At 44.4% G+C, this 25,599-nt stretch overlaps 1 protein-coding gene across 5 annotated transcripts in view; it reads left to right on the top strand.

Annotated features, from left to right (window-relative positions):
- Nucleotides 1-25,599, top strand: part of LOC142565945 (uncharacterized) — a 224,173-nt gene that overhangs the window by 57,928 nt on the left and 140,646 nt on the right. For all 5 annotated transcript variants that reach the window (XM_075676574.1, XM_075676572.1, XM_075676573.1 and 2 more), the window contains exons 85-99: nucleotides 10,204-10,343; nucleotides 12,427-12,634; nucleotides 13,961-14,067; nucleotides 15,489-15,675; nucleotides 16,824-16,965; nucleotides 17,078-17,250; nucleotides 17,489-17,724; nucleotides 17,920-18,067; nucleotides 18,148-18,248; nucleotides 18,332-18,539; nucleotides 20,677-20,876; nucleotides 21,002-21,213; nucleotides 22,061-22,281; nucleotides 25,027-25,086; nucleotides 25,188-25,487. In XM_075676574.1, the coding sequence (XP_075532689.1) occupies nucleotides 10,204-10,343; nucleotides 12,427-12,634; nucleotides 13,961-14,067; nucleotides 15,489-15,675; nucleotides 16,824-16,965; nucleotides 17,078-17,250; nucleotides 17,489-17,724; nucleotides 17,920-18,067; nucleotides 18,148-18,248; nucleotides 18,332-18,539; nucleotides 20,677-20,876; nucleotides 21,002-21,213; nucleotides 22,061-22,281; nucleotides 25,027-25,086; nucleotides 25,188-25,487 (2,643 nt within the window). The remainder of the gene's footprint in view (nucleotides 1-10,203; nucleotides 10,344-12,426; nucleotides 12,635-13,960; nucleotides 14,068-15,488; nucleotides 15,676-16,823; nucleotides 16,966-17,077; nucleotides 17,251-17,488; nucleotides 17,725-17,919; nucleotides 18,068-18,147; nucleotides 18,249-18,331; nucleotides 18,540-20,676; nucleotides 20,877-21,001; nucleotides 21,214-22,060; nucleotides 22,282-25,026; nucleotides 25,087-25,187; nucleotides 25,488-25,599) is intronic.

Raw genomic sequence — 25,599 nt, 5'->3', positions numbered from 1 at the left:
TAGAAGTGGTATGATTACAATATGTATTTTTCCACAACAGGTGGATACAGAAGAGCGAAGCCTAACTATAACGCTTCCCGTCCTGACAGGTGGCTTACTAGTGCGCACAATGGAACTCTTTGTTCAGTGCAACTGCAAGCGCCACCATGAGCAACAACTGCCCTTGACAAATTTCGGTTGAGGCCGTCGCAACACGGTACTTCATTTGACTGTGAAACGACGGTTGTGCGTTTGCCTTTGTGGCCTGCGTACACTTCTGCCGTGCAGAACTATACAGCCTAGAATGCTAAGCACTAACGCGATGCCGGAAAGACAGCCTACGAGACAAAAATCAGTCGTTCATGAGAAGGGTCAGTGACAAAGCAGGGTTATCACTGACGGAGAAGCACATAGAACTCGCAATTTTGATGGGAAAAAGCACTTCAGCAACTATATCACGTTGATGTTGGAATCAATGGCGTTGCCTTGCTTCAAGCATAAATGTGATCGGTGCCTGCAGAACATGAAGCACGAAGGCACCGAGCAAGGAGTACCGCCATCTAAACTGAACGCAGAGCACGGACAGCTCCCTCGAGCGTCCTTGACTTCCTTTGACTGTTTCAGCTGCAGAAGCGCAAGAATAAACTTTCTACCGACTTAAGCAGTCGGCGTTTGATATCAGGCGTGTGCCCTAGCTTGTGGAGAACATGCATGACTGGAACAATAAAGTAACAATGGAGACTTTCCGGAAAGCCGTGTTTTTGTACCAGCTCACCGGCGATATTGTAACAAAATGCAGTGTACCTGCTTTAGTAGAAACGGCACTTAGCATTAAGGTCGAAACGTACGCATTGCTGTCTTTTATCCGCGTCCGTTAGCCTAGTCCTTTTTTTATGCCAGTAAAATAATCGGCAACAAATTACCGCTTTCAATAATATACCTATAGGCTTCACGTGCATGCGACGTACCGGAGACTGCGTATGTGCAGAAAAAAAGAAGGTGTTTCCGAGCACGCCTAGCCACATTCCAATGAACGCGACATACACAGTGAAGACAAGCGCCAAAGTTGTGATAACCACAAGGCAGTTTTCCAGCGACAACAGACCAAGTTGGCGTGAAAATTTATTCAAGCACCTCAGCATTCTTATTTTCCCTACAACTCTGATTTCAAAGGTTTACGCAAGGAAGGTATTGTTTTCTCCGCACCAAGTCAGAGCTAACGTAGCTCGTGATTCTCTGTTTCACATTAACGCACATTTTTAAAGCAGCATCTACATACTTCTAGAAAAATAAACTATCACTTAATCTACAATAGCTGTGTGTGCATGAAGTTTGCAGACATTAGAGCGTTAAGATCCGCCTATTTATGCCGCACGGCGTCATGATTATTTCAGAAGACACAACCGAAAACGATTTTTTATCCCTGTTTTTACACTTGTATTCATAATAATTAATACATACACCAACCGATCATCGAAGTTTTGCTACAAGGAAAGTTTCTCAGAATGCGTTGAAACGCCTAATAATTGCCAACACCACATAGTTCGCAACACATCACAAAATAAGAGGTATGCTAGAATAAAACTTGACAGAAGTTTTCAACAGACAGAAGCAGTGAAAACATTGAATCTGGCCAAATGTTACGCGAGTGCAGCCTGTAAATAAAGGATCCACTGCATGCGCCAAAAGCAAAAGTTCAACGAGCGCCCAAAGTGTACGCTTATGCTGCAAGTAAATTTAACTTCTTGTTTTTGGTGCTTCGACCCCTGCTGTGAGCAAGTGCGCGGACTACACAACCTATTGAACCTATGCAAGAGCGCGAAACAGTTTTCATAAAAACGCGCGGCAAACGTATCTATATCTGACATAAGAGTAGAACACGAGGCTACATCACTGACATGTCCCCCATTTACGTTCATAGGCCCATGGGGCACTGCACGTCTGAGAATCACATACACGAGATTACATATATCTTTTTTAAATTTTTCTTTCAAATTCCTGATAGCAAGCAGCGAAACACCGCCTTGACCACCTGGGTTTTAAGGCGTGAGCCTTAAGTGGCTCGTTGCAAAGGCTCATACCTAAAAAACGCGGCGTCTAGTAGAGTGATACAAAAAATATCATCAGCAGCAATGGCTCATACCCCCGTGAGCAATGGTTCATGCATACCCCCGTAAGCAAGCAAAAAGAAATGCAATGGCTCATACCTCCTTAAGGCAGAGGCTACAAGCGCTCAGCAAAGTGAAGCGAATAGTGCATACATTCATTGAAATCAACCATACAACACACAGAGCAGCATACGTTTCAATAAAGAACAAGCTCAAAACAAGCATCTGAATCATCAATAAAGCATTACACCCCCCTCCCCACCTGGAAAGTACGCTACGGACGAGGATGCTCGCCAAGCGAGAAAACAGGTGCGACGTACGAAGCGGCGGGAGCCAGGCGTTCGACCGCGGGGGCTGCTTTCCGCTGCTGAGAGGATGCAACGCAAAGTCGAAGAGAGTCGTCGTCGCCGCGAGTCTGACCCCGCTATACGAGCGCGCGAAGCCGCAGCTTAACGTTGAAAACGAGCCGAAGAAGCCGAACTGCAAAATCAGCTACGCGACGATTCGAGACGGCGCATTACAAAGTGTGCAGCAGGCTTTGGCCTTCACGTGTTAGAGGAGTGTAACATGCTGCCGAACTTCTTATTGCGTTCGGGTGGACAAAACGTGCGAGACCTTCTGCAGCAAGTAGCTTAAGTAATTAACAAATTGTGTGATTCGCTTTTGTTTGCCGATTTGAGAGCAACGTTTCATTGGAGAATCGAAGGTGTGTTCTAGCTTGTCAAATTCTCCAAACGAGCACGTGCTTGCTTATACCATAATAAGTCCACGACTCACACCGCCCAAAAGCACGAGTCATCCCGACGATGCCTTTGCTCGACATGACTGGCGCTCAGGCAACCTACGCATACTCGGTTTGGTTTAAGACGGTATGCTGCTGCGCAACTATTACGTGTGGCCCGGATTAATTGGCGCACGCAGGAATTACCACATGGGTTCCCACTTTGAAGACACTGGAAGGCGTCTGTATCAGCAATGAAACAGTTGGGTGGCTACAATCTTACAGCAGAATCGCGTTAGAGGAATTGAGAACAGCCCTACATAACGATATGCTTAGATTCCGTAGTGCAGATAGATGACATAAAATAATAAAATAGCTATTTGTAATTTTTTATTATCTGAGTGAGTGATGGAACGTCTTTATTAAAAACGAAATGGTAAAAGATAAAGAAAGATATTACATGGCCCCATGGCCTACATATTAAATGAATTCATTAAATGTTGCTGCTCTAAAACATCACTGCTGCGAAGGCACCGAATGCTGTGGCCGCCTTTCCATAAAGCCACTCTGCGGACATGTGATTGACCTATGCGCCACAGGTCTTTTGCTCAAAATAACTTGAGAAAAAAATGGCATAAATGTAAAAAGAACGGTATAAGTCCGTAGAACGACAACAAAGCCAGTTCGAACTCGTGCCGACTCAAACGTCGCGACGAGCAGCAGCAGTGGCGCCGCTGCCTACACAAAGAAGCAGAGGCAAAGTTATGCCATAATATCCGAAGCCATTGACACTTAAAGATACCATGACAGAAAATATTGTTTAGCTTTTTTCCTGCGGACACCTTCGTCGAGAGGACGCAACGTGCCATATGTTAATACGCATGCATTCGCGGAACCTTATAGTCCGCAGCAATAATGAAACTCCCCTTTTGTCCAGGCATGTAAGGCCTGCATCAATGCGTATGCTAGGCTCAGTGTGCACGCGCCACGAAACTGGCCGAAACCTGAGCGAGCAAATTGACAAACAAGTGTTTTCGACTGATTCGACGGAGTCGGGTGCAGTCAGGTGCCTCTCTACACGTTGCTGTGTCGCATCGTCGCGTTGCTGCTTTCGTAGTTCGGCTTCTTCGGCTCCTTCTCGACGCTTAGCTGCGGCTTCGTGCGCTCGGGTAGCGAGGTCAGACTCGCGCCAACATGTGCAGTGCCACGGGGACTTTTACACAGCCGCTACTCCATGCTGCACAGCTCACGAAGTGTCAACATCGGCCAGTGGTGGCCACGGAATTAGTCGGAGAGGAAAATTTCTGCTGAGCGTTCCGTCTGTTTCTTTAGCGTTGGCTTCACGAAGCAAGCACGCCTCTGTCGCTATAACGTATAAAGGAGAACTTCTGAAGTTAGTTACATATGAAATGCTTGTTCGCCACTTGTGATTGACAAAATCAGAAAGCTTATGTGGTTGCGAATCACCTTAGAAGGGAAAAAATAAGTAAATAAGAAAGTCGCAGTTTCGCCCGAAAGGCGAAGCATCCAACGTGACAGCAAATTAGTAGACAGCTATACGAAGTAAGGATGGTTGTTTCATCAGCCGTATAAGTTTGTTAATATTCACTTACTAAGTTAGCAAGCACGGTGTCACGTGCGCACAAGCACACATGAACACATCTCTTTCGATGACCGCGGAAACTCGCTGTCAAATCGCCAGAGTGAGGAAGCGCGGCAGCAGCAGCGAGCGAATTGAAATTCGTGCTGGTTCTCGCTTCAACGCGAACTAAGTGGCGTGAACAAAGCGCAAGGCGAAGCTGTCAGCATTCGTCGCGACGAGACTCTGTCCCCATCGCAGATCGCTTTCAAGATGGGGTGGCCCACGTGGTCACACCATATGCAGCAAGCCGCCGGAGTCTTCGCTCTCCTCTCCCTCCCCTCCCCCCAGTGACTTGCGCGCGACGGAATACAGCGCGCTTCCTTCCCACTTTCCTCCCTCGCGCGCGCGAGATTGAGCCTCCATCGTCGTCTCGCCCTGGCACGCTTTCACTACAGCATACGGCGCGCGGCGACGATGTTATGGCCCTTGGACATTATACGGAACATCACGACGACGACGGTGCCGACGACGACGGCAGAAACGCGCCTGGAATGTCCATATAATTGCTATCGCAATAAAGAGGAAGATTGATAATCATCGCAATGTAATCTAATAATTTGACCCACCACGTCGGTTCACTGGCTATGGAGTTTTGCTGCTGAGCAAGAAGTCGCGTGCCTGATACGCGGTGGTGATGGCCGCTTTACAACGGGGCGGAATGTAAGAGCGTATATTTAAACCAAGCCTTCTAGAAGCCTCCAGGACTTTTCTCACCGCGGGAAAGACAAACTTATTTAATACACTTTACACAACATATCAAATCAACAGAGGTCAGCAATTCGCGGCATTAACATGGCAATAGACACCAGAGCAGAGTTCTTGTGTGTTTAGAAAAAGTTTATTCCACAACAGACGATACGAACAATGAGCCACAATCACGGCACAATTCCACCAGGACTATCACATATACAAAGTACGAAGCAATGCATACACGGCGCGTTTAAAAGCTGGGTGGTAACTGCTGCTGCTTGCTGTCTTGCCGAACAGCTGGCACTGAAGGTAGTAGTACTATCACTACTATCCGTAAGGTGCCCAGGCTGCTTCCGTTGTTTTCTACGGAATCCCTGAGTGATAAAACAAATGATATATCCTCATTGCAACAAATACTCGTATACGTCATCAAGAGCACAATTCCTTTATTAAAGCAAACCTCTCAAACCTTTCTCCACCTATTTTCATAATCATTAGGCCACAATCACACGTATACTTCTACTGTGACAACGCCAGCTCCCATTTCAGATCATCGCCACGTGTTGATGATAATGATGATTTGCACAGTACAGCACAGACCCACAACGGCAGACTGGCAATGAAGCGGGTGGTGCATTTAAAATAAATACGAAGAAATAAATAAATACAGGCCACTGTAAGAGTTGCCACGTTGCGTAGCACGGGGGCGTGAGAGCACATGCGCGAGCGCCTTATGCCAAAGATGAAGGAATTAAAAAGGGGGCAAATTTATACCATTTCATCGCCCGCTTCACGAAAGCATCGCTTCTATAGATTCCAAAATGTGCCTTGGGTCTGCATATTTTTTTTTTGTGCGTGTTAAATAGCTCCAGGTGGCCGAAATTTATCTGAAATTTATCCCTCCCCCCTCCGCCTGCTACACTGTCTCTCGTCGCCCGCTAGTTAGAGTAGGCTATTATACCGTTTAATTTAATTTTTAATAGTGATTTGATTAATCAGCAGGAATACGTAAATATTTTTCCATGTTTTCTCACAGACGGCCCTTTCATTCATTGCTACCTCATTTGCCTTCAAAAGGAGCCTTCGGCCTGTTCTGAACATGCATTGCGTGGCTTGCAGAATCAAACATGCTGTCGCAAAAGCAAGTGTCTGTTTTCTACCCTTTTCTCAGAAGATATCACCAAACAGGCGCACGTTGGGTTATTTGAACATGATTGGCTTCATTTTCCTCTAAGTTCTACCAACCGACTTCTCCAAAGGTTTATGAGGGAAAAAAAGTATGTCTACAGTGTCACTTGTTATGGTAAGTGTTATTCTCGAAACATTACCGAGATTTATTAAAACACATGCGCTAAACAGCAGTCATTATTTCCATGACCTTAAGATTCTCATTGCAATATTTATAATTATAGGTCATAAATTTTTAGTTGCTGACAAGGTACGTTGTCAAGCAAGCAGACAACAAAAGTGGACCTCACAGATGAAAGAAAAAAATAAGCCTCAAGGTTCTTCGTCGACGACGACAATGATCACGACATCTACTACATATTATCAACGTGGTGGTTGAACGATAGCAGCGCTATACTACCATCCAGTAAAATGGTATGAATACTGACGCTCACAATAACAAAGAAAAGGCAAAAAAATTGGCAACTGTGTGCATTAGGTCTGTAGGATCTGCCCAAAGAAGGAAGGAGCTTTACACCTCTTCAATTTTAAGACCGTACTTCTCTGACTACTTTGGTGAAACCTCTTCACTGGACTGTTGCGGTACAAAGAACGCGCAGAAATTCAAAGTAATAAATGCACAGTAGAAGTTAGGACATTTTGTGGCAACCATTTCGCTATTCAGGGTATCAACCGGTATAAGACTAGATAACGCAATGTGGCGATTCTGAAGGCAGAGTGAGCCCACACACTTCGTGCACTTGTCCATAGTTTTTCTTGGGAACTTAACCTGTGACGGGACGCCTTAGAGAAGCGCACTGTGAGGTCGTAGCGGAATTCATCAGATTGCACTGGCACAATCTTGGTTCGTTTCACTGGAGCGTCCTGCATCATTATGAGCCCCTCGGTATTTATTACGTTGCAGCATAATATATCAAGTCTCACTTGTGGAGGAAAGCGTCACCCTCTGAATGTTACTTTAATATTCGACCCCTAGCTGTTGCAGCATGTCATGTTTTTTTTTTAATATGTGCAAAAACGGAACACTAGCATGTCGTGCCCGCAAAATTCTGTATTTCACAGTCAGCCGAATCGGCATCGTTTTGTTCTAGAACAGCTTGAATTTTTTCGCCACTCAGGTACCGCGCTTAAAATCATAACAGCAAAATCCAGTCCCAAGGTACCCATTGGGTATTCAATGTTTCACAAGTTCTTAACTCATGCGCCCTTTAAAACTTCAAATTGAAATACGTGTTAACATGCGCCGAGATTTTTCAACATCAGCGCAGTGGTAAGAAATTTGTCCTGGCTTACGCTTTCGCGAAAAAAAAAATTTACTTATCAGGCGAAGACTAAATGGCACGCGCGCACTATTCGATGCCATTTTACTTGCTTCCTGCTCAGCGCAGATGGAGCCTACGGCGTCATCTCACGGTACTTCAAGAAAACTTGAACGCCCATTTGCTTAATGTGGGTCTGGATGCACGGATTTCCTTTTTTTTTTCAAGCGATCACTCAACTCCAGAGAAGTGGTACACGATTGGATACCTGGGGGCAGCAGAGGATAAGGTGGATGCTTTGGGCTATCGTTGCTTAGCGCGACCAATTATGATCACCGAGAGCGGAAACCAATGCCTTTATATAACTGCTCGTATTATTTTTAGTCAAGTGCGTGAATTGGCCAGAAGAGGCGATACGGCATCTTTCACTCTAATGCAGCGGAGTTTTGAGAGGTGGAGGCTGTCGGAAGACTCAGAGGCACAATTCGAATACAAAAAAAAAATGCGCAGTAACCATGGACGATGATTGCCAATGCACTCGAATAGCCCGAACGAACAAACGAGCAAGCGACAGCCTCCTGCCCTCCCCCTCCGTTCCACCCCTCCCCGCAACCTGGTTGTCCGAGAACACACGCCCTTTCCCTCGGTCCTTTTGTTTCGCAAGTCCGACCACCGGCAATCAACTACTGCCATCCACAGACCGCCGCCAACAAAGAAAACGAGCGAAGAAGCAAAGACACTTATTTGTTTTAAAAGAGACGTCGCGGCTCAAAACCACAGAGTCGATCAGCGAGTCTGGCTGAATGCCAGGGCTTTTTTGCATTGGAAGCCTGCCTGATAGTGACAGTTGTGTCTTAGGTTGACAAAGTCTGGAATATCGCTAGCTTATAGCAGAAGTCGCATGCGCTTGTAGTTATTTGCTATTTTGTAGGGCTACTGCAGACCTAATACGGAGACCGCGATTGCCCGTGATTAGATTTATTGCAATGAAGAAGTGGTGTCATGATTAGACCTCTAACCAACTTCCTGCCAAACACATGAAAGCGAAAGTGGCGTCACTTCTGAGACGACAGGTCAGGTTCCATATACTAGGTTCAAGTTCCATTTGTTTACACCATAACGATATGGGCAGGCTCGAGCAAAAAACATTGAAAACATTTTAGTTGATGGCAGACGAGCCTCCCATGCGCGCGTGCATATTATTTCAGACATTTAAAAACACAACTTCAATTTATGCAATACACCAACAGTAAAAAACATCAGCTTTCACAGAACAATGGCAAGTAGAAAAAGGTCACATCATAATATGTCCCAAATACTGCGTACGCTGCATTTTTCAACCCAACTGTTGTGGGGAATTAGTTTGTTGAGTAACAAAGGAACTGTATCATGTGGCATCTGGTGTCCGTGTCAGGCGCAGCAGAATTGAAAGAACCAAATTTTTTTGCATTCAAATAGATAAACCGTCGTGTTCGTTTTGAGAGATAAGAACCACAAAAAAGTGCGTTAGCAATTACAGACTGATTTTTAAGCTAATGGATAAAAAGCAATTGTAGAAATAAGGGACTGGTGTTAAGTCTGAAAAGTTCCCCAGTTTCTACGTCGTAAAAATATCCACATTAGCTGCATAAAGCGCTGTTCTTTTTTTTTTTTCGTAGCCCGTGTATTTCACTTATGGTGCAGTATCTCCCCGGACCAACACATGGTGACTGAAATATAAGGACAGTATATTATAGATATTTAGCTTGCTTACCACAGTGAGATACGATCAAAACTTCGCTAGCATGCCAATACATTTTGGCACGTAGCATATCACAGAGATAATGTCACAATCTCAGCACGTGTTCCTTTTAGTGTTGTCACAGCAGTCAGCAATTTTATAATGCAATTCAGTAATCCAACGAGGATTCATCGAGAAGGAGCTCTGCCGTACGTACAATAGTGCAACTTCTTCTTCTTATGTTTTTTTTAATGAGCAAGAAATTTGCTGCACTCCACGTACTTAACTTTTCCATTGTTGCCTTTAAATCGCAGACGCGTGTCATCTGCATGTAAAATACATATTGGTTTGTCACTAATAGGTAAGTCATTAACATACGTAAGATAGACAACAATCGTCCCAGGACGCTTCAGCTGTGGGATACTAGTGATTCGGCGCACTAAAGATGCCGCAGCACAAGTCGTGTTGTGATGGTGATAATACATGGTAATCTTTATTAGAAAGTGTTGCTCTTGGGCCTCTTTCTTTTTAAAGGTGTGTGTGATCACGTTCTCCTAGCTAAAGATCATGGAACGAGGTTGGATAGAGGAGTGAGTGTGGAAATGACATATTAAAGGGATCAATTCACACTGAGACAGAGATACACAATTCTTCGCAACCGACATCACAGTCACCATTGTTTCTTTTCTCCCCGGCTCTGTCGTAGAGCGATTCAGTGCTCTCCATTCCATACCCTTTCGTCATCAAAGCCTTTGTTGGCGTGTCAACTGATTAAAACATATTAAAAAAAACTGAACCGAAAATTCTGCCACCACCCATGGCTCGAACCAGCCATGATTCGCGCCTGCCACATATGGTTAGAATGACAGAGCTAAGCTGGTCGCGTTTTGTTGCAGGAAAAACAGCGGAGCAAAAACCAGTGCGCGTCATGGGTCCCCAGGGCATGGCCCCGCAGATCACCAAGCAGCCCGAGTCGCGTTCGGCCAAGCCCGGCCACAAGGTGGACTTCAAGGCGACCGCTACTGGTTCGCCAGCGGTAAGTTCCAGCGCTCAGTTAAGAAAGGACATGTAGCCGTGTGCCATCTTTCTATCTATCTTTCTATGTGCGATATTATAGATGAGGTCGCAGAGTCGCGTACTGGGCACTTTCAATGTGCCATGAGGAAAAAAAAACTACGCAACCCTATTGCACATGCATTCACTGAGCACGGCTGAGTGGCCGTGTAAATCGGGGAGTTCGAGCCACTCGATGCCGCGCAAGGGCCACCCAGCGCAATGGCATACGTGCCACGGTGAATGTAGCGAGTACGGTGAGCACAGTACGTGACGTCCATCAACCCACACTGCCTGCGTCAATACCAGAAACACCGGCTACTTGACAGCATGCACTTTGCAGTACAGCTAGCAGAAATAGCGCGCGACCTACTTAAGTGAAATAAAAGAGAAACACGTTTGAACTAGGAATAATAAGTCAGTCTTCGCGACATATATACGCCAACATGTTACGCATAGCGCTGGCATAGAATTGGGCTTGATAAAAGCATGCACACCATCGTTCACGCTTTTGGCACGCGCAGAGTAGATACTACGGTTGTTCTTGAATTTCCTGCAGGAGCGTTACAAAATCGCAGTCTTTGCATGACACCGAAATAAGGTCACAGCTAAGTTGATGTATGATTTACATGCGAAATTCTAATCGAGACAGCTTTAATACGGGATGTCTCTGCACCCACTATTCTATATAAAAAAAGAATAATCGTCTGAATGAATGAATTGCGGGGTTTTACGGGCCAAAACCACGAATTGATTATGAGGCACGCCGTACTGGGAGACGAGACTCTGGATTAATTTTCACCACCAGGGGATCTTCAACATGCCCCCAATGCACGGGACACAGGCGGCGAAATGCAAAAGCCACGACGGGGATTTGATCCCGTGGCATCGTGATTAGTAGCGCAACACCGTAGCCGCCAAGCCACCGCAGCGGCTATACGTAGTGGTCTAAACTGTATACAAGTGTTGCTTCGGCGTGTGAAAACCTTTCCACCTTATGTCGTATATCTTCGACGTAGTCGTGGAGATTCGTGAGCAGATCAATTACGATTTCTGTTTCGTCAAATGCTAATCCAGTGAGGGAAACAGCAACGCCATAAAGCCTCTGCCTCGCAGTTGTTATAAAAAGGACACCCCCGCGTGCGCCGCCCATGACCGCGCAGGCAGGCGTCAATGACTTGTGCATATCGCTGATTCCTGAAGAAATAATGCGCCCATCCCGTAGAGGGCTGGCTTGTAGCACTGTGCCCGTCTTGCTGCAACCTTTTCGCTATAGCATTCTGAGCACCGACGGGCATCTCAGCAATATCTGACACTTCGGCCGTTCAGAAAATTATGCGGCTCATGCATGTCGCCTCAGGATGTATACCAAAATACACAGTACAGTCATTTGAAAGAATTTCATGCTGGAGAGGTTCAACAACGTACGCTGCTGGGATATTTGGTTCCGAATTAGACATTAAAATCGAGCAAACGAGGACAACGCGATAGCAAAGAAGAGAGCATAGTCGTACGCTTAGACGTCTCCTTAGTCCTGTTAAGGGCGTTCAAGCAAGCACGAAAGGGATACGAAGAGAAAAGTAGCTAGAAGCGAAAGCGGAATGCGAGACCGGAGACGTGAGGGAGCCCGTCAGTTGAAATTTAAAAAAAACGGAGACAAGGAGACACGAAATTCTGCACGAGGTTAAGTCTTCCAAAATATGTTACTCCATGAAAGCTGCATGGATGTCTGCAAAACGGTCTTGCGGCAATGCACAAACCACCAGCTAGGGATCCCACGCCTCCTCGATACCAGTTTATGAAACAACGACCTTGTGTGCCGATGTCCAGCGTCAATAAAATTGTCGTAATTGTCGTCGCTAATCATATATCGAGAATCAGGATTGGCTGGAACTTTCTCTTACGAAAAATTCTGGCGTAAGAGCTTTTTGTGAATACCGGCCCAGTGTATTCTGTGCGCAAGCGTCAATATTATCAAAAGACTCTTCCTGTCTCACTTTATTTATGTGCTTTTCTTTAGTTCGTTGCCACCAGATGATTCTCATTCCTGTTTTCATTTACGGCAGCCTGACATTACGTGGTACAAAGACGGTAGACCCGTCAGCTCAACCATCGGAGACATCGTGGTGAGCACAACACCCATTTCGCAAGAAGAAGTCACGACCACACTCACCATCAGTAACGTGACTGTTGAAGATGCTGGAAAATACGTTTGCGTCGCTACGAACTGCTGGGGTCGAGCCGAGAGCATTCAGGTCACCCTAGAGGTCAAAGGTAAGCCACAAAACGCTCAATAATATTGCTCAAGGAAGCCGTCCGCCGCGAATTTTTCTCGCCTCTTTGGCGGCAGCAATATATGTTTTTCTTTCATTTTCCTCTGCAATTAAACTGTGTCCAGTTGAGGGTAGCGGTAAGAACAATGCAAACATCTCAAGTACATCGTACGGCTTCTACCGAACTGCTGCAACCATCCGAACTATGGTTAGTGCATCCATGTTCAAGCGTAAGGCACCTTAATTTCTTTAATGCGCCAGCATTATACAGGACACTCTCCGGCCTTCGTAGTTGTAGTCAACACAAAATAAAGCGGGCCGATCCAGGAGGCTGTTTAATCAAATATGTGAGTGGGCTTATCCTAATGCCACTGCACGTCGAGCGTAGTTCTTTTAAGATAATTCACGGGCGCGCGTTCGCATCACGACACATTACATCCACAAACGAGGTTCGCTCGATAAATTTTGTCTACGGCGAGCCGTACGTAACGCCTATTAACATAAGATGAAAGCAATGAAAAGGAAATGAAGAAGGATAGCCTTTCAAGTTCGCTGGTGAACAAAGTGCAGGCTGCTCTGTTTTACGCGCATGATACCCCAATACTCCTTTGTACCCACTAATGATAGGAAGTCCCCTGGCAGTTCATTAATGTGGGACCTCCTGATGCTGTATATAATATTTGAGCACGTTTTTTTTTGTACATGCAATAGCAATAAATAAACTTGAACTTGAACTTGATGTGCTATTCTATTCGTTTCGCGGTTGAAGAGCGGAATTCATTTTTTGTAGGTAAGAAGGGAGTAGGAGCACTACAGTAGCTAAATGTCCTTAAATTATTAATTTGTGTTTACTGACTACAATTTCGTGTGCCAACCACTCGGCGATGAGTGTGCGGGCTGTGCAGTATAAAGATAAGAAATATGAAGGTCACCGGGCTTTGACCAGCTTTATTCCTATTATTGTTAGTGTTATAGTTGTTGTTTCTTCACGGCGAAGGCGGTGAAATAAAGCTCACGTGGTGCTCTGTGGCCACGGACACTTTCGGACAAATTTGCTTGGACATTCAATAGACATAAAATATGTACAGACTTTTGCTTCTTATTGAGATGCGTCTTCTAGGGGAGCGAAACCACTCCTTGAAGTAGGTCCTCGTCTCACATACCGTGAATGTATCGCTGGAGCTGTTTCACCGTCAGTGTCGCCTGACGCTCTATCGCGACTCTGTGTTTCACAGTGCAAACATTGGACTTTTGAGCAAATCGTACTCTGACGTGCCTGCATCAACGTAGAGCGCACGCTGAGAATATCTCCGTTGTTTTTTTGCAGGAGGCAAGGAGCCACCGCGGTTCATCGAACAGCTGGAGCCTGTGGCGGCCACAGATGGCTCTCCCGCGATTCTACGCTGTACAGTAGTCGGCAGCCAGCCAATACATGTATGATGGTTTACTGCTGTTTATAAGCTATGTTCTAAACATTGACCTCAGGACAGCGGTGCTGTTGGCGCCAACATACCGACCAGTTGTTCAATCGTGCAAAACTGTAACTACGCACGGCATGCAATTATAGAAAGTATTGTCTCGGTTAACATCACGACCAAACCAAGCAGTTAATGGTTGCGCAATAGGCTGATATTTTTTTATCGAGATTTCCCCTAAGTAGAACGCTCTCATTATTTTGTTTCGTTCCTTTTAATGTGGCCATGTCGAACGTCTTGTTGTGAGAATGAAAAGTCTGTCGCGCAATAAAATAACATGAAAAAATTTGACAGTTGGCAGCGCAAGGATTTTATCTACAGTCTTTGAAGCATATGAGTCACTTCTGTCACAGTTTGTTTAGTTAGCACTGACAATGGACAAGAATGCTTCATTTCCTCGGGACGGAGATGTAGCAAGATTATGTCACAACTTACAGAAAAAAATACGTTTTTCAGCAAAATCATCTGACAATTCACCAAAAAAAAACTGTGTTCCTGAACTTACATAAAAAATTCAAGAGCGGCGCGAGTGGGTCTCGCGTTTTTATTTTATTTTTATGCTAAAAGAGGGAAACGGCGCTAACGCCTGCCGAATGCGCACGTGGCACACCAGGGCCGGTGCGATGTAGGGATTCCTTTCACTCGATTCCATTCCTTTCTTATCATCTACCGTAAATAGACGATCCTGGTGATAACGTAGGCGGAGAGCCACTCTGGTCACTGACGAACCGCGAAATGAAAATGAATTTTAATTGAATCGTTACATTATTCCAGCCCAGGTTAACAGTAGGTGTGGCAAGGAAAGACATATCTACCTGAAGCAGTAGCTTTGCGTGATTTCAGACAAGCGCCGTAGATCAATTAACATTATATTGCGACATGCTAGTCGCTTGCTGTCACATAATGTCACCGAGGTTGTAGTGCAGTCAGTGTGAACCATGTGGGAAAGCAAACGTAACACGTAACACCTCGAGCAGCAGTGTGCGCCATCTTCTGCGTCGCGAAATGACAGGTGATGTCGAGACTGTGAAACAAGGACGAGCTCAGCTGCAATGCCGAATGTGCTGCACTCGTAGTGCCACCGATAGTAATAAGCTGTATAAACGAAACACTATTACCAGCACCATGCACAGCGCCGCTTCTGATCTTTTCAACTAACACCGATTGAAGATTCTTGCCAATGTTCTGACTTTTAGCGACAGTGAATATATTTCACAATGGCGAGCTTTAGCCGGAATTAGGCCCGATGGAAAACCCACTCTTTAAAACGATGCGGAGGCACGACGCATGCAGGTAGGGGTGTTGATGTATTGCTGATGATATTCAAAACGCTTGGTTGAAGCTGGCCCCAGAACCTCTTTTGTATTTTTTCCTGTGCAGATCAAATGGTTTCAAAACAGACGAGAAGTTAAAGACACGAAAGACTTTCAAATGCACTACGATCCCCAGACAGGCCTAGTCTCGCTTACCATTCCGGAGATTTACCCAGACGACCAGGGCCTCTACACGTGCCGAGCATTCAACGAGTACGGCCAAGACGAGACGTCTGCGGCTGTCACTGTAGTCGGTAAGTCAAAGTGGGAAAATATTTTTTGGCACTTGCAAGTGGGCGCGCATGATCGAATAAGATGGTTATAGTTGAAGGAATGGCGGGCTCAAATGAACAAATGAGGCATGTATGCTGCTTATTATTTCTCATAAAGGCTGGTGACACAGAAAGAAAGAAATCAAAAATGTGTTTTTCTCCGATAAGTCCATCGAGAAAGGCTAGCCGTTGCCTTGACTCATACCCTTACTTAAGCTGCAATTACCTCATTGGCATGTGCGAGCTGTCCTGATTGAATGCGTAGTCACTTGTCGTTGTGTTTGTTTCTTTAAAATGTTCGAGAACTTCAATATGGGAGTGAACATTCGCAGATTGAGACATTAAGACCCCTTTTGACCCTCACTAGCAAGTCTTAATTCGTTTCCCCAAGCAGCTTGTGAAGCTGAACTCGTGCTATCGGCGCAACGAAACGTGCCATAGCAAGAATGGCGCACATCAAGTGCTCGTACTGTATCACGTGTTATTGCGCTAGTATTATGAATACTACCCGACTCGACCTGCTTTCCGTCCTGTTGAACCTGAACAAGTTTTATATTGTGCAGCACGTATATCACGAGGCGCGTTTTATTAGTTTGCTCAATCGCATAAACTTCACTGTCCGTGCCACTATGGTGGCAGCTTGCCATTGGAAACCTCGCAGGAGACTGCGACTAATATTCAAGAACTGCCTACTCTTAAGAAACACGTACCGTATTTCTGATGTAAACAGGATGTAAACCGAATCCTGTCGCATCCCCTCAATATTGCAATGCCATAAATCAACTGTTTCTTTTTGACGTATTGCCATCTCATCACGAGCTAAAAAAGACTGTTTTCTGAAATTAAGAATAAAATAATAAAAAACTGCTTCTTTTCTGCATTACAGACTGAATAATATTAAACTGAATGAACTGAATAATAAAAGCTGCTTCCTTCCGTCCTTTCTTTCTTACTAACGGGTGTTTCATCCAAACTCAAAACTCGATAACACAACGTACGCAACGGGCTTCGTGCCCACATGTTTACAAGTTCGTATTATAACGTGTGCAAAAGGTTAACTTTTGTGCAGGAACGAGAGCTTCATTACTTGGAAAAGGTCTTTACATTTCACTGTGTTGACTGCTTCACAGACGTGGAGTTCTTCGGAGGAACGTCAGACGTGTCAGTGCAGCCGCGGTTCGTGCAGCCGCTTAGGCCTATGGCTTACCCTGAGGGAGAGCCTGCAAGGTTAAGCGTGGAAGTTCACGCAGTGCCCACCCCAGATTTCAACTGGTAAGATTGTCAGTTCCCTCCCCCTGTTTACTCATGTACCCCCCAGACACGACGATATGTTTTCAGTTCAAATGGAAGGCGCGTGTGATACAAACGATTGCTTATTTTTCAGGTTCTTTGAAGGAAAGTTGTTGAAGTCATCCAGGGATTTTCTTGTGACGTCTGAAGGCCTCAAGAGCTCTCTTGTCATTGCTGAATTATTCCCCGAAGATGCTGGGCCCTACGAGTGCAGGGCTCAGAACCCTGCGGGCAGAGCAACGACATCCGCCAATCTTCGTGTTATTCGTAAGTTTCCTTTTGCTTTTTTTGTTTTGTATTTTGTATGTGTGATAGCTACAGGTGAGGTCAGCTCTGTTTCGCCTAATCAGGCTAGAACACCGATATAAGTTTGTGCTCATTCTTAGCGTTGCATGTGATTCAATTTTGCTTTTGATACATCATTATGCAAAATTTATCGGTTGAACGTACCCTTCTTCGCTAGTTTACTACAGCCATTTCATGTTTTTTTTCTTACTGCTAACAGAAGAACAGTCGCTGCCAACTTCGCCACTAAGCAAAGTAGGACCTGGAGCTGAGCCCACAGAAATAAGACCGCCTTCGCCACCCGAGAGCCTCACACAACTAAAGCCACCCTTCTTCACCAGAAACTTGGTCTCCCAAACTGTCGTTGAAGGATCACCAGTTACATTTGTTGGAGAGGTTACATCGTTCCCTGAAGTTGTTTCATTTACTTGGTACCTTAACGGGAAAGCTATTAAGGTAAGCGAACCCAACAGTTACCCTCTTTTTTGCTTATTATGTAGTTACACGACCTCAGGCATTAATTTTTTTTCTTCGTTTTTTTTTTGTTGCACTTTGCCGTGGCCTGTGTACGATGTGCTAATACTAAGAACATGCACCTCACATACTATTATTTGTTTTCTTCTTGTTTTTTTTCTTCTCCCTGCAACACAGTCTTCTAGAGATTTTCAAATATATAACGAAGGCAACAGGACGACTCTCAAGATAGCAGAAGTGTTTCCCGATGATGCGGGAACTTTCTCGGTGACAGCGGAAAACCCTGTTGGCATCGCAACTTCAAAGGCCAAGCTGACGGTAGAAGGTAAGGGCAGTAATAGCAGGGATATTACGCGAGGAAATGAAAGCATTTACAACGAGAGATTGGCTGTTTTGCCCTTGCAGAGGAAGCCGTTGAGGGTGCAGCGGTAGAAGCTCCTAGGTTCTTGACTGAGCTTACACCAGTGACAGTGATGGATGGTGGTGAAGCCAAGCTTTCTGTTTACGTAAGTATTCGCTTCTATACCTGAAACACCTTTTTTTGACAATGATGTAACATAATATTGGTCGCAATTTTTTTTTCTGCTAGGTCACTGGAAAGCCGCAGCCACGTGTCACCTGGCTGCATAACGATAGAGAAGTGAAAGAAAACTCGGATGTTTGGACAACGCAAAGGACAGATGGATACTGCGAATTGTTCATCTCTGAAGCTTTTCCAGAGGATATGGGAGAATACATCTGCAAAGCAGTGAATATAGCTGGAACTGCCGTAACGCGGACGCATATCAACGTGGAATGTAAGCAATCTACAACCGTGACCCAGGACCTGTCACGTAACTGAGGAAAAATTATGGGGAGTGTAGAGGAACTCCAGCTCCTACATAACTACACGGGAGCGGAGCAATCGTTTTGCTTGGCATGCACACCACCAAATTTTATTAGGCTTGTTGCATTTAAGAGAAAAGTTAAAATCTGCTGACTGTTTAAGTTTTACTGGTGGACAAGTTGGTTAACCATGATGGCATTTGGCAGCGCACGTCCCTGTTTCGAAGTGTGCTGCCGTATTCCACCCTGCTGGCTGCGTTGAGCATATTTTTGATCAAGGCCATAATCTTTTACAAAAATTGTCGAAAATCTCAAAGTTTAAAAAGCTGAAGCGTTATATTTACAAGGTTGCAACTCAGCAACAAAAATATCGCGATTCTATAAACTGCACTTGCATCGAAAGTGGAAAAAACATGTGTTACACACCGCCCTGAAGCGTAGCACTAATTTGTGGTATAGTATGCTCCGACTTCCAGTGCCTGTCCTTGTACACTGTTATTTTGCGCCAGTGTATGAACTTGCGCTAAATTATCATAACTATAACACTAATTTATAACACTAAAACATCCGTAAACATTGTAACAACTCATATTCCACATTCCTTTCTTTGAGATAATCTAACATATGCGGTTTGCCGAACTCTGATACTTGTTTTTGGTACAGAGTTAGACTTGTAAACTCTGTGCTTCAATTTTGTAAACTTACTACTCTCGGCAATAGTTCTCAAAGCAATGAGGCCTTAAATAAAAATTCTGCTTCCCATGGTTGGTAGAATTCAGTTTTTTATCTTAAATGCAGCGAATTTTAAGACGCATTTGTAAAGATAAATTGGAGTTGGCCCCGAGCTAAAGGTTCCCTTAAAGATATTCGTGGGCGATGGTAGATAAAACAAAAACAGCTATAAAAGTCGAAAATCTGACATTCTATAAACTTTTGTTTAACGCTCTTTGCCCTTCTGTCAGTAAATACAGTTGTTATGCTTCTATAATTTACTTTGTATGTTAGTGTTATTAATGAAATTAGCGCATATTAGTGAAAACATTTTATACACTTCGTCGAACGCAAGATCAATGAATTATCCCAACCTAGTTGCTTGTTGTTTTTTTCTGCACAATGTCGCACCATGCGCATGTTTCATTTGATCCTCTAAGGAGTCGCGTTAATGCGTCTCACAGCCATATTCAACTTTTGGAACGGCTACACTCAAGCCAAAGCCATGGAGCATAATTTTACATGGCCACAAGGCTTGAAGCCCGATAGTTGAGCGTTAATTTCGCTTTGGAGATTATGTTTTGCCCTGGATGTTGATATTCCGCATCCGCCGCCCCGGCAGTGAGCGGCGCTGGCGGATATCCCTAGGGAACAACACCGTGGCCTAGGGTACGTCGCACATTATCCCACATAAGTGCCCAAGAAAGTGCAGGGAGGACAGCCGCCGGCACTGTATGCAGCCTGACCGGCGGCAAGTCGTCTTCCACTTTCGTCTGCCCGCTCTTTATTAAGAATATGAAAATAAATACAACTTTTTCCCTCCCCTAGAATTACTGGACGCTCTATTTTAGACAGATTAACGTCATTTCCCCTGTGCTTCCTTGGATGCAGTACCTATCGGCTTCGTAAGGCGGTTAATTCGTACGCAGTGTTTAATGCTTCAGAATATGTTTCGCTTATGTACACAAAGTTTCGGTAGAAAGTCTACCTGAATCGCATAGATATAAATAATGTTTAGCGCGCGATAATTCAGGCTTCAGTTATATGTAAGTGCACGTTAGCATATACGTACTCGCTGCCCTGCTGATAGTCTCTACTTTATGTGCCAGTGCACGACTTCCACGTTTTCCTTTCTTTTTTATTTCTTATTTTATTTTTTAGGGAGAGGGTACTGTAACGGCTCTCAACGCATCGTTCTAAATAAAGGTAGCGACTGGTATGAGATGAGATCCGTTCTTTTTTTTTCTGCACCATATATGGTGTCGCCTCATCCCGTTTTATTCGTGCTTCTCATTAGTTCTCGGTGGTTTTGCATTCAACATCCTGTCAGTTCGTTTAAGAAGCGTCAGAGAACGCTACTTATATGCGCTGATCGTTCACTTGTTTGTACACTTGCAGCGTACGAGTACGTCCCAGACTCCGAAGTTGCGTCGGCAACTTACGACACCCCCGGGACTGCACATACCCATGACCACACTCAAGAAGAATCTTACGACACATTGGACACAATGCCCAGCGTTTCTGAGATGGACGAGTCAGATATGGAAAGGATACCAGATCTTCCTAGGGATGACGGCCGGCCACCCAGGATGCCAGGCGTACGTACTTTTTTGTGTGCTCGTAGTTGTGGCTAACATGACGCTGTACGATAAACTTTAAAAAGTAATGATACAGGCGCATCGCAATGATTCAGCTTTGCATGCTTTCTTCCCCCTTGAAACAGGACAAGCACAAACCTCGAAAATCTCATCATAAGCGAAGGAAAAAGAAGGTCTCTCGAGGTTCCACAAGCGTGCCCAAGGAAGCCATTCCCGTGTGCTACGAGCCAGTACAACCCTGGGAACGTGGGCGAAGGAAAACGTCGGACCCTGGCTCAGCACCTGTTGTGGTTGTACCTTTGGAAGATGTCATAGTACCATTGGGCCAGCCAGCAACGTGAGTTGTAGCACAATTCTGTAGCATCCAACTTTGGAGGGCCTTAAAAAAAGCAGCTTGCACCTGAAAGAGCAATTCATATGCTCGTTAAGAATAAACAAAATATTCTCCTGAGCGAAGCTTTGTTCGACCTAGAGCACCAAGACTTCTATCGTAACTCTATCCCAATGAATGATATTACAACGTAACGTTAGGCGGAATGTTCGTGAACCTACGAATATCTAACCTGCGAACTTACTGTGCTCTGCGGATTGCTACAAATTCCACATAGCAGATAAGCATAAACAATTATTGAAGTTCATTGTAACTGCTTCGTTCTCTCCACTTTCTCGTTATTTTGATTCCCTGAAAGTGCGGTGCGCGCACCCACAGTAAGATCGTGGTTTTTCTTCTCCGGTGGCTGAAGAGCCTTCCCAAGCAGTTGGTCTATCATGACTTGCCTTTGTCCTCCGTTTACCTTAGCGTAACAATAACGATGAAAACAATGTGTAGCGGCAATTATACCTATTTATTGCAAATTTATATTCATATTGCAAACAATGTTGCTTCTCACCAAGAGTTGCTTGATCAGAAGTAAGAGCATAGAAAACACTATAACGGACCAATGCCGCGATTTTATATGGATGCCTGTTGTAATGCTATTTCTTTTCACGCTTTGTCAGTGGTCAGAGGCCGCGTTATAAATGGGATCAGCCGGTCGTGAACGGTGGACGATAAGAGTGGCATAGAATCGAGCGGAATGCATCCCTAAAAAATCGCGGCCCAAATGCTTAATAAACTGGTACGAGCAACGTTTTTTACTTGACAGACCAGTACTGAAACGCGCTTGCATTTTTTTTTACTTTAGGTTGGACTGCAAAGCTGTCGGGATGCCGAAACCGAAGATAACCTGGTACCGAAATGGAGTACCGATAAAGCATTCCTTCGAATATCAGCTCTACTATGAACCCCAGGGTATTTCGTCTCTTACAATAGCACACACAGAGCTTGAAGATTTTGCAGAATACGTGGTGGAAGCCAAGAACCGCTACGGTACTGACACTACCCGTGCCGAGCTGATACAGCTGGGTGAGTACGCAAACACCACAGCTCATTGTTTTGAAGTTCAGAAAACACTCGTTCCCTAAGGCATATTACGTGAGCCCAAGTGTACGACACGAAGCCTGCACGTCATATCGCAACAGGAACGCTGCTTTGCCAAGCGTTTTGACGCTCATTGTCTGACGTTCTCAAACCACGGTTCAACAGATTGTAGCCGTGTTTGGTTCGGACAACGTTACCTTCGGGGTCCCTCATGCGTGAAAAGAAATTTAAAATAAAGGGGAGGGAAATCCCGCACCACCAAGTATATAGTAGGCGTAAAACCAATAGAAATAATATAATAAAGGGCACGGTGACTCAAAAGTAAATTGCGAAATAAAGCCAGTGGCAAGAAAACAAAAAGTTATCGGGAAGAAGCAAATAAATTCGAATCAGTAGAATTATGGCATTCAGAAATTTTGTAATTAATTTTGGAATAATGTGTCCGCGTGGTTCTAAGCTGAATCTCTCGGCATATAACGACGGAGGAAGAACGCGCCATGCAGATAGAAAATAGCATTTTTATAGAAAAGGGAAATAAATGCGCGATAAGAGTGTTCACAACATAAAACAAGAGTATCTGCCAAAGCGCAGGCAGTAAAGGAAAGCAGTTAATAAAGAACTGTAATATGAGCGGGAACCCATAAAGATGTGTCAAGCCTATGCCATATGACACAACTATCAAGGCTGGTACGCTCCACATTCACAGAAGGCATGCGCCATCCCTTCCCTATGCTTCGATTTTTTTTTTCATCTTTAGATCACTGACCGATCCAAGATTCAAAGTTTATACTTCTATAGAAACCAAATTGACAGGATAAATTGTTAGGTCACAAATATGCAGAGAGCTTAGGCAAAACAGGTGGAAGAAAACGTCGAGCAACTAAAGGGTATTAGGATAAAGGCACGCAGTACGCAACGATCAGAATAACACAGACAAAGATAGATTTGTGCTTTATGGTGCGTTGAACAACTTTGATTAAGTTCGAAACGGGGACAACTTCTCGGATGCAGAAGAAACGAACACGAGCGATAGCGCGTTAAGACACCGTCTTCAAAATGTGTGACAGCGTGCATATATACGAAGCAACGGCAGTTTCGGGCTTCTCACTTAAACCATGATAAGAAGCTTGCTCTCGTCTGCACTCATGACTGAGAAAACTAACAAAAACAGTAATCTGTATATGCTTAAGAAGCCCCGCAGTATTTAGGGGGAATTATTGCCTGCCAATGCTTCCAGTCATTGTGTGTCAACATGATTAATTTCTCTCAAGCATTAGCGAAGCACAGCAAAGTTACAGTTCTTATAACAAATTTACAACGTAACAGTCACGTTGGGGCACAGGTTTCTTAGCACGCGGTTCATACGTCCAGACCGTGTGTTCCTCAGTGAATCGCAGTTTAAGCAATGGAATAAAGTCATGAGCAGCCATGTCACGCATGGCTTCTAGCGTGAACACAAACTCGGTATGTAGGGTTTGCACTCCTTTGCCTGTCTCTTTTCACCATGCCCCTTGTTTTGCATCCTATTATTTGCCGGTCATATTAAATTAGTCCTGGTATAGTGATATCCGGTTGTAGCGGTCAAATTGTAAGATTTTCTGAGCACCGTTTTAGAAGTTGGTTACAATGTACATAACTTACATATCCTCCGAGAAAAGCTCGCATACAAAAATCACAATTTTTCTATTATTGTTTATTTATACATACTACAACGCTAAGACGGTTATCGCAGGAATGAGGTACGAGAAAATCAAAGGTGCCTAACGCAAATCAAAGCACAGGTGCAATGGATATAAAAAAACGAAAAGCAAAACATGGCCATAATACAGACATATATACATTGTATACAATACATTGTCCTAAGAATGACAAGGTATGCAACCAGTGATTGCCATAACGAACTTGTCAAATAGCAAATTTCGAATTTATCGGGTAGCTGGTTCCACACTTCGATCGATGGATCGGGGAAATAAACTATATTTGAATTTGTCATTCCTGGCGTATACAAAGGTGCAATATTTATAGGGTGAACATTCCTGGTAATAGATGCTTTAGCAAACTTAATGTATTACAGAGATGAGCAACGTTTAGTGTTAATAGTGGTGTAAAATAGTTTAGGGCTTTCTACGCGACGACGCTCGGTTAGGGAATACAGGTTCAAGGAGGAAAGATTAAAAGAGAGGAAGAAGTCCTTGTAACGCTGTTATATAAATGAAATTGCTTTTTGTTTCTGACAGATTCTAGTTTGTTTTTTTCGCATTTCAAATACGGGCTCCAAATGGCACAGCTGTATTCCAAGATGGGCCATACTAGAGTTTTATAAGCGAGCAATTATGTTTCCTTAGAGGACGAGCGCAGTGATTGCTTTAGATGACCTAAACGTGTTAGAGCATTAGAACGGGTTTCTTCAATATCTTTGGAACATGGTCAATCGTGTGTGAACAGAATGCCCAGGTAGTTATATTGAGACACTTATATTTCTTGAAGCATAGGCGGTGCACAAGATATTTATCTTTATTGTTTCCTCATTTTCCTTTCATTTGTTGGCATGTTTCACAGCACTTATGATTTACTATGTTCCCCATTTCGCACGCCCCATTTCCACACTCTTTCTTTTTTTCTGAAGAAATCTTGTAATAAATTATGTTCTGGACTTTGTTACCTCAATCTTACGGGCACAACCACTGTCGTATGACATATTGTGTGACACTCCTGTATCTTTAATTGCAGATCTGAATTCCATGAGGCCCATGCGACGGATACATAGATCAGATCATCGCCTGAGTCTTGGTGAGAGCTAAAGTTTGTGATTTTCGTTACGTTACCTAAGTATCTTTCTGCATAATTCAGTAACCTCGGCGGCCGGCCACACTTTTCTTTTCGTCTTACAGACTTTAAAAGTATGCGGCCGCGGTTCGAAGTGCCTTTGCAGAGCACGTACCACAAGCCTCTGGGATTCCCGGTCACGCTCGAGTGCACCGTACGGGGACGTCCAAAGCCTAATGTACAATGGTTCCACAATGGCGTCTTGATCGAGCCAAGCTACATGCCTGTTTACAAAATAACACTTCTGAGTGACAAGAGCATGCTGCACATCACCGAAATGATGCCCGCGACCGAAGGGCGCTATGTCTGCAAGGCCGTAAACGAGGCCGGAGAAAAAACCACCGAGTGCATTCTTCATGCTGGAGGTATGACATTGGTGCGACTAAATATTTATGCGTTCTCTCAGTGTGGTGATGCTAACAATTATCGAATTGTTGTATGCGGTGTAGTATATTTCGTTGCTGCTTTCAAACTTCT

The sequence above is a fragment of the Dermacentor variabilis genome, unplaced genomic scaffold (assembly GCF_050947875.1).
Source record: "Dermacentor variabilis isolate Ectoservices unplaced genomic scaffold, ASM5094787v1 scaffold_12, whole genome shotgun sequence".
NCBI classification, from domain to species: Eukaryota; Metazoa; Arthropoda; class Arachnida; order Ixodida; family Ixodidae; genus Dermacentor; species Dermacentor variabilis.
This window is presented reverse-complemented; position numbering and strand designations above follow the sequence as displayed.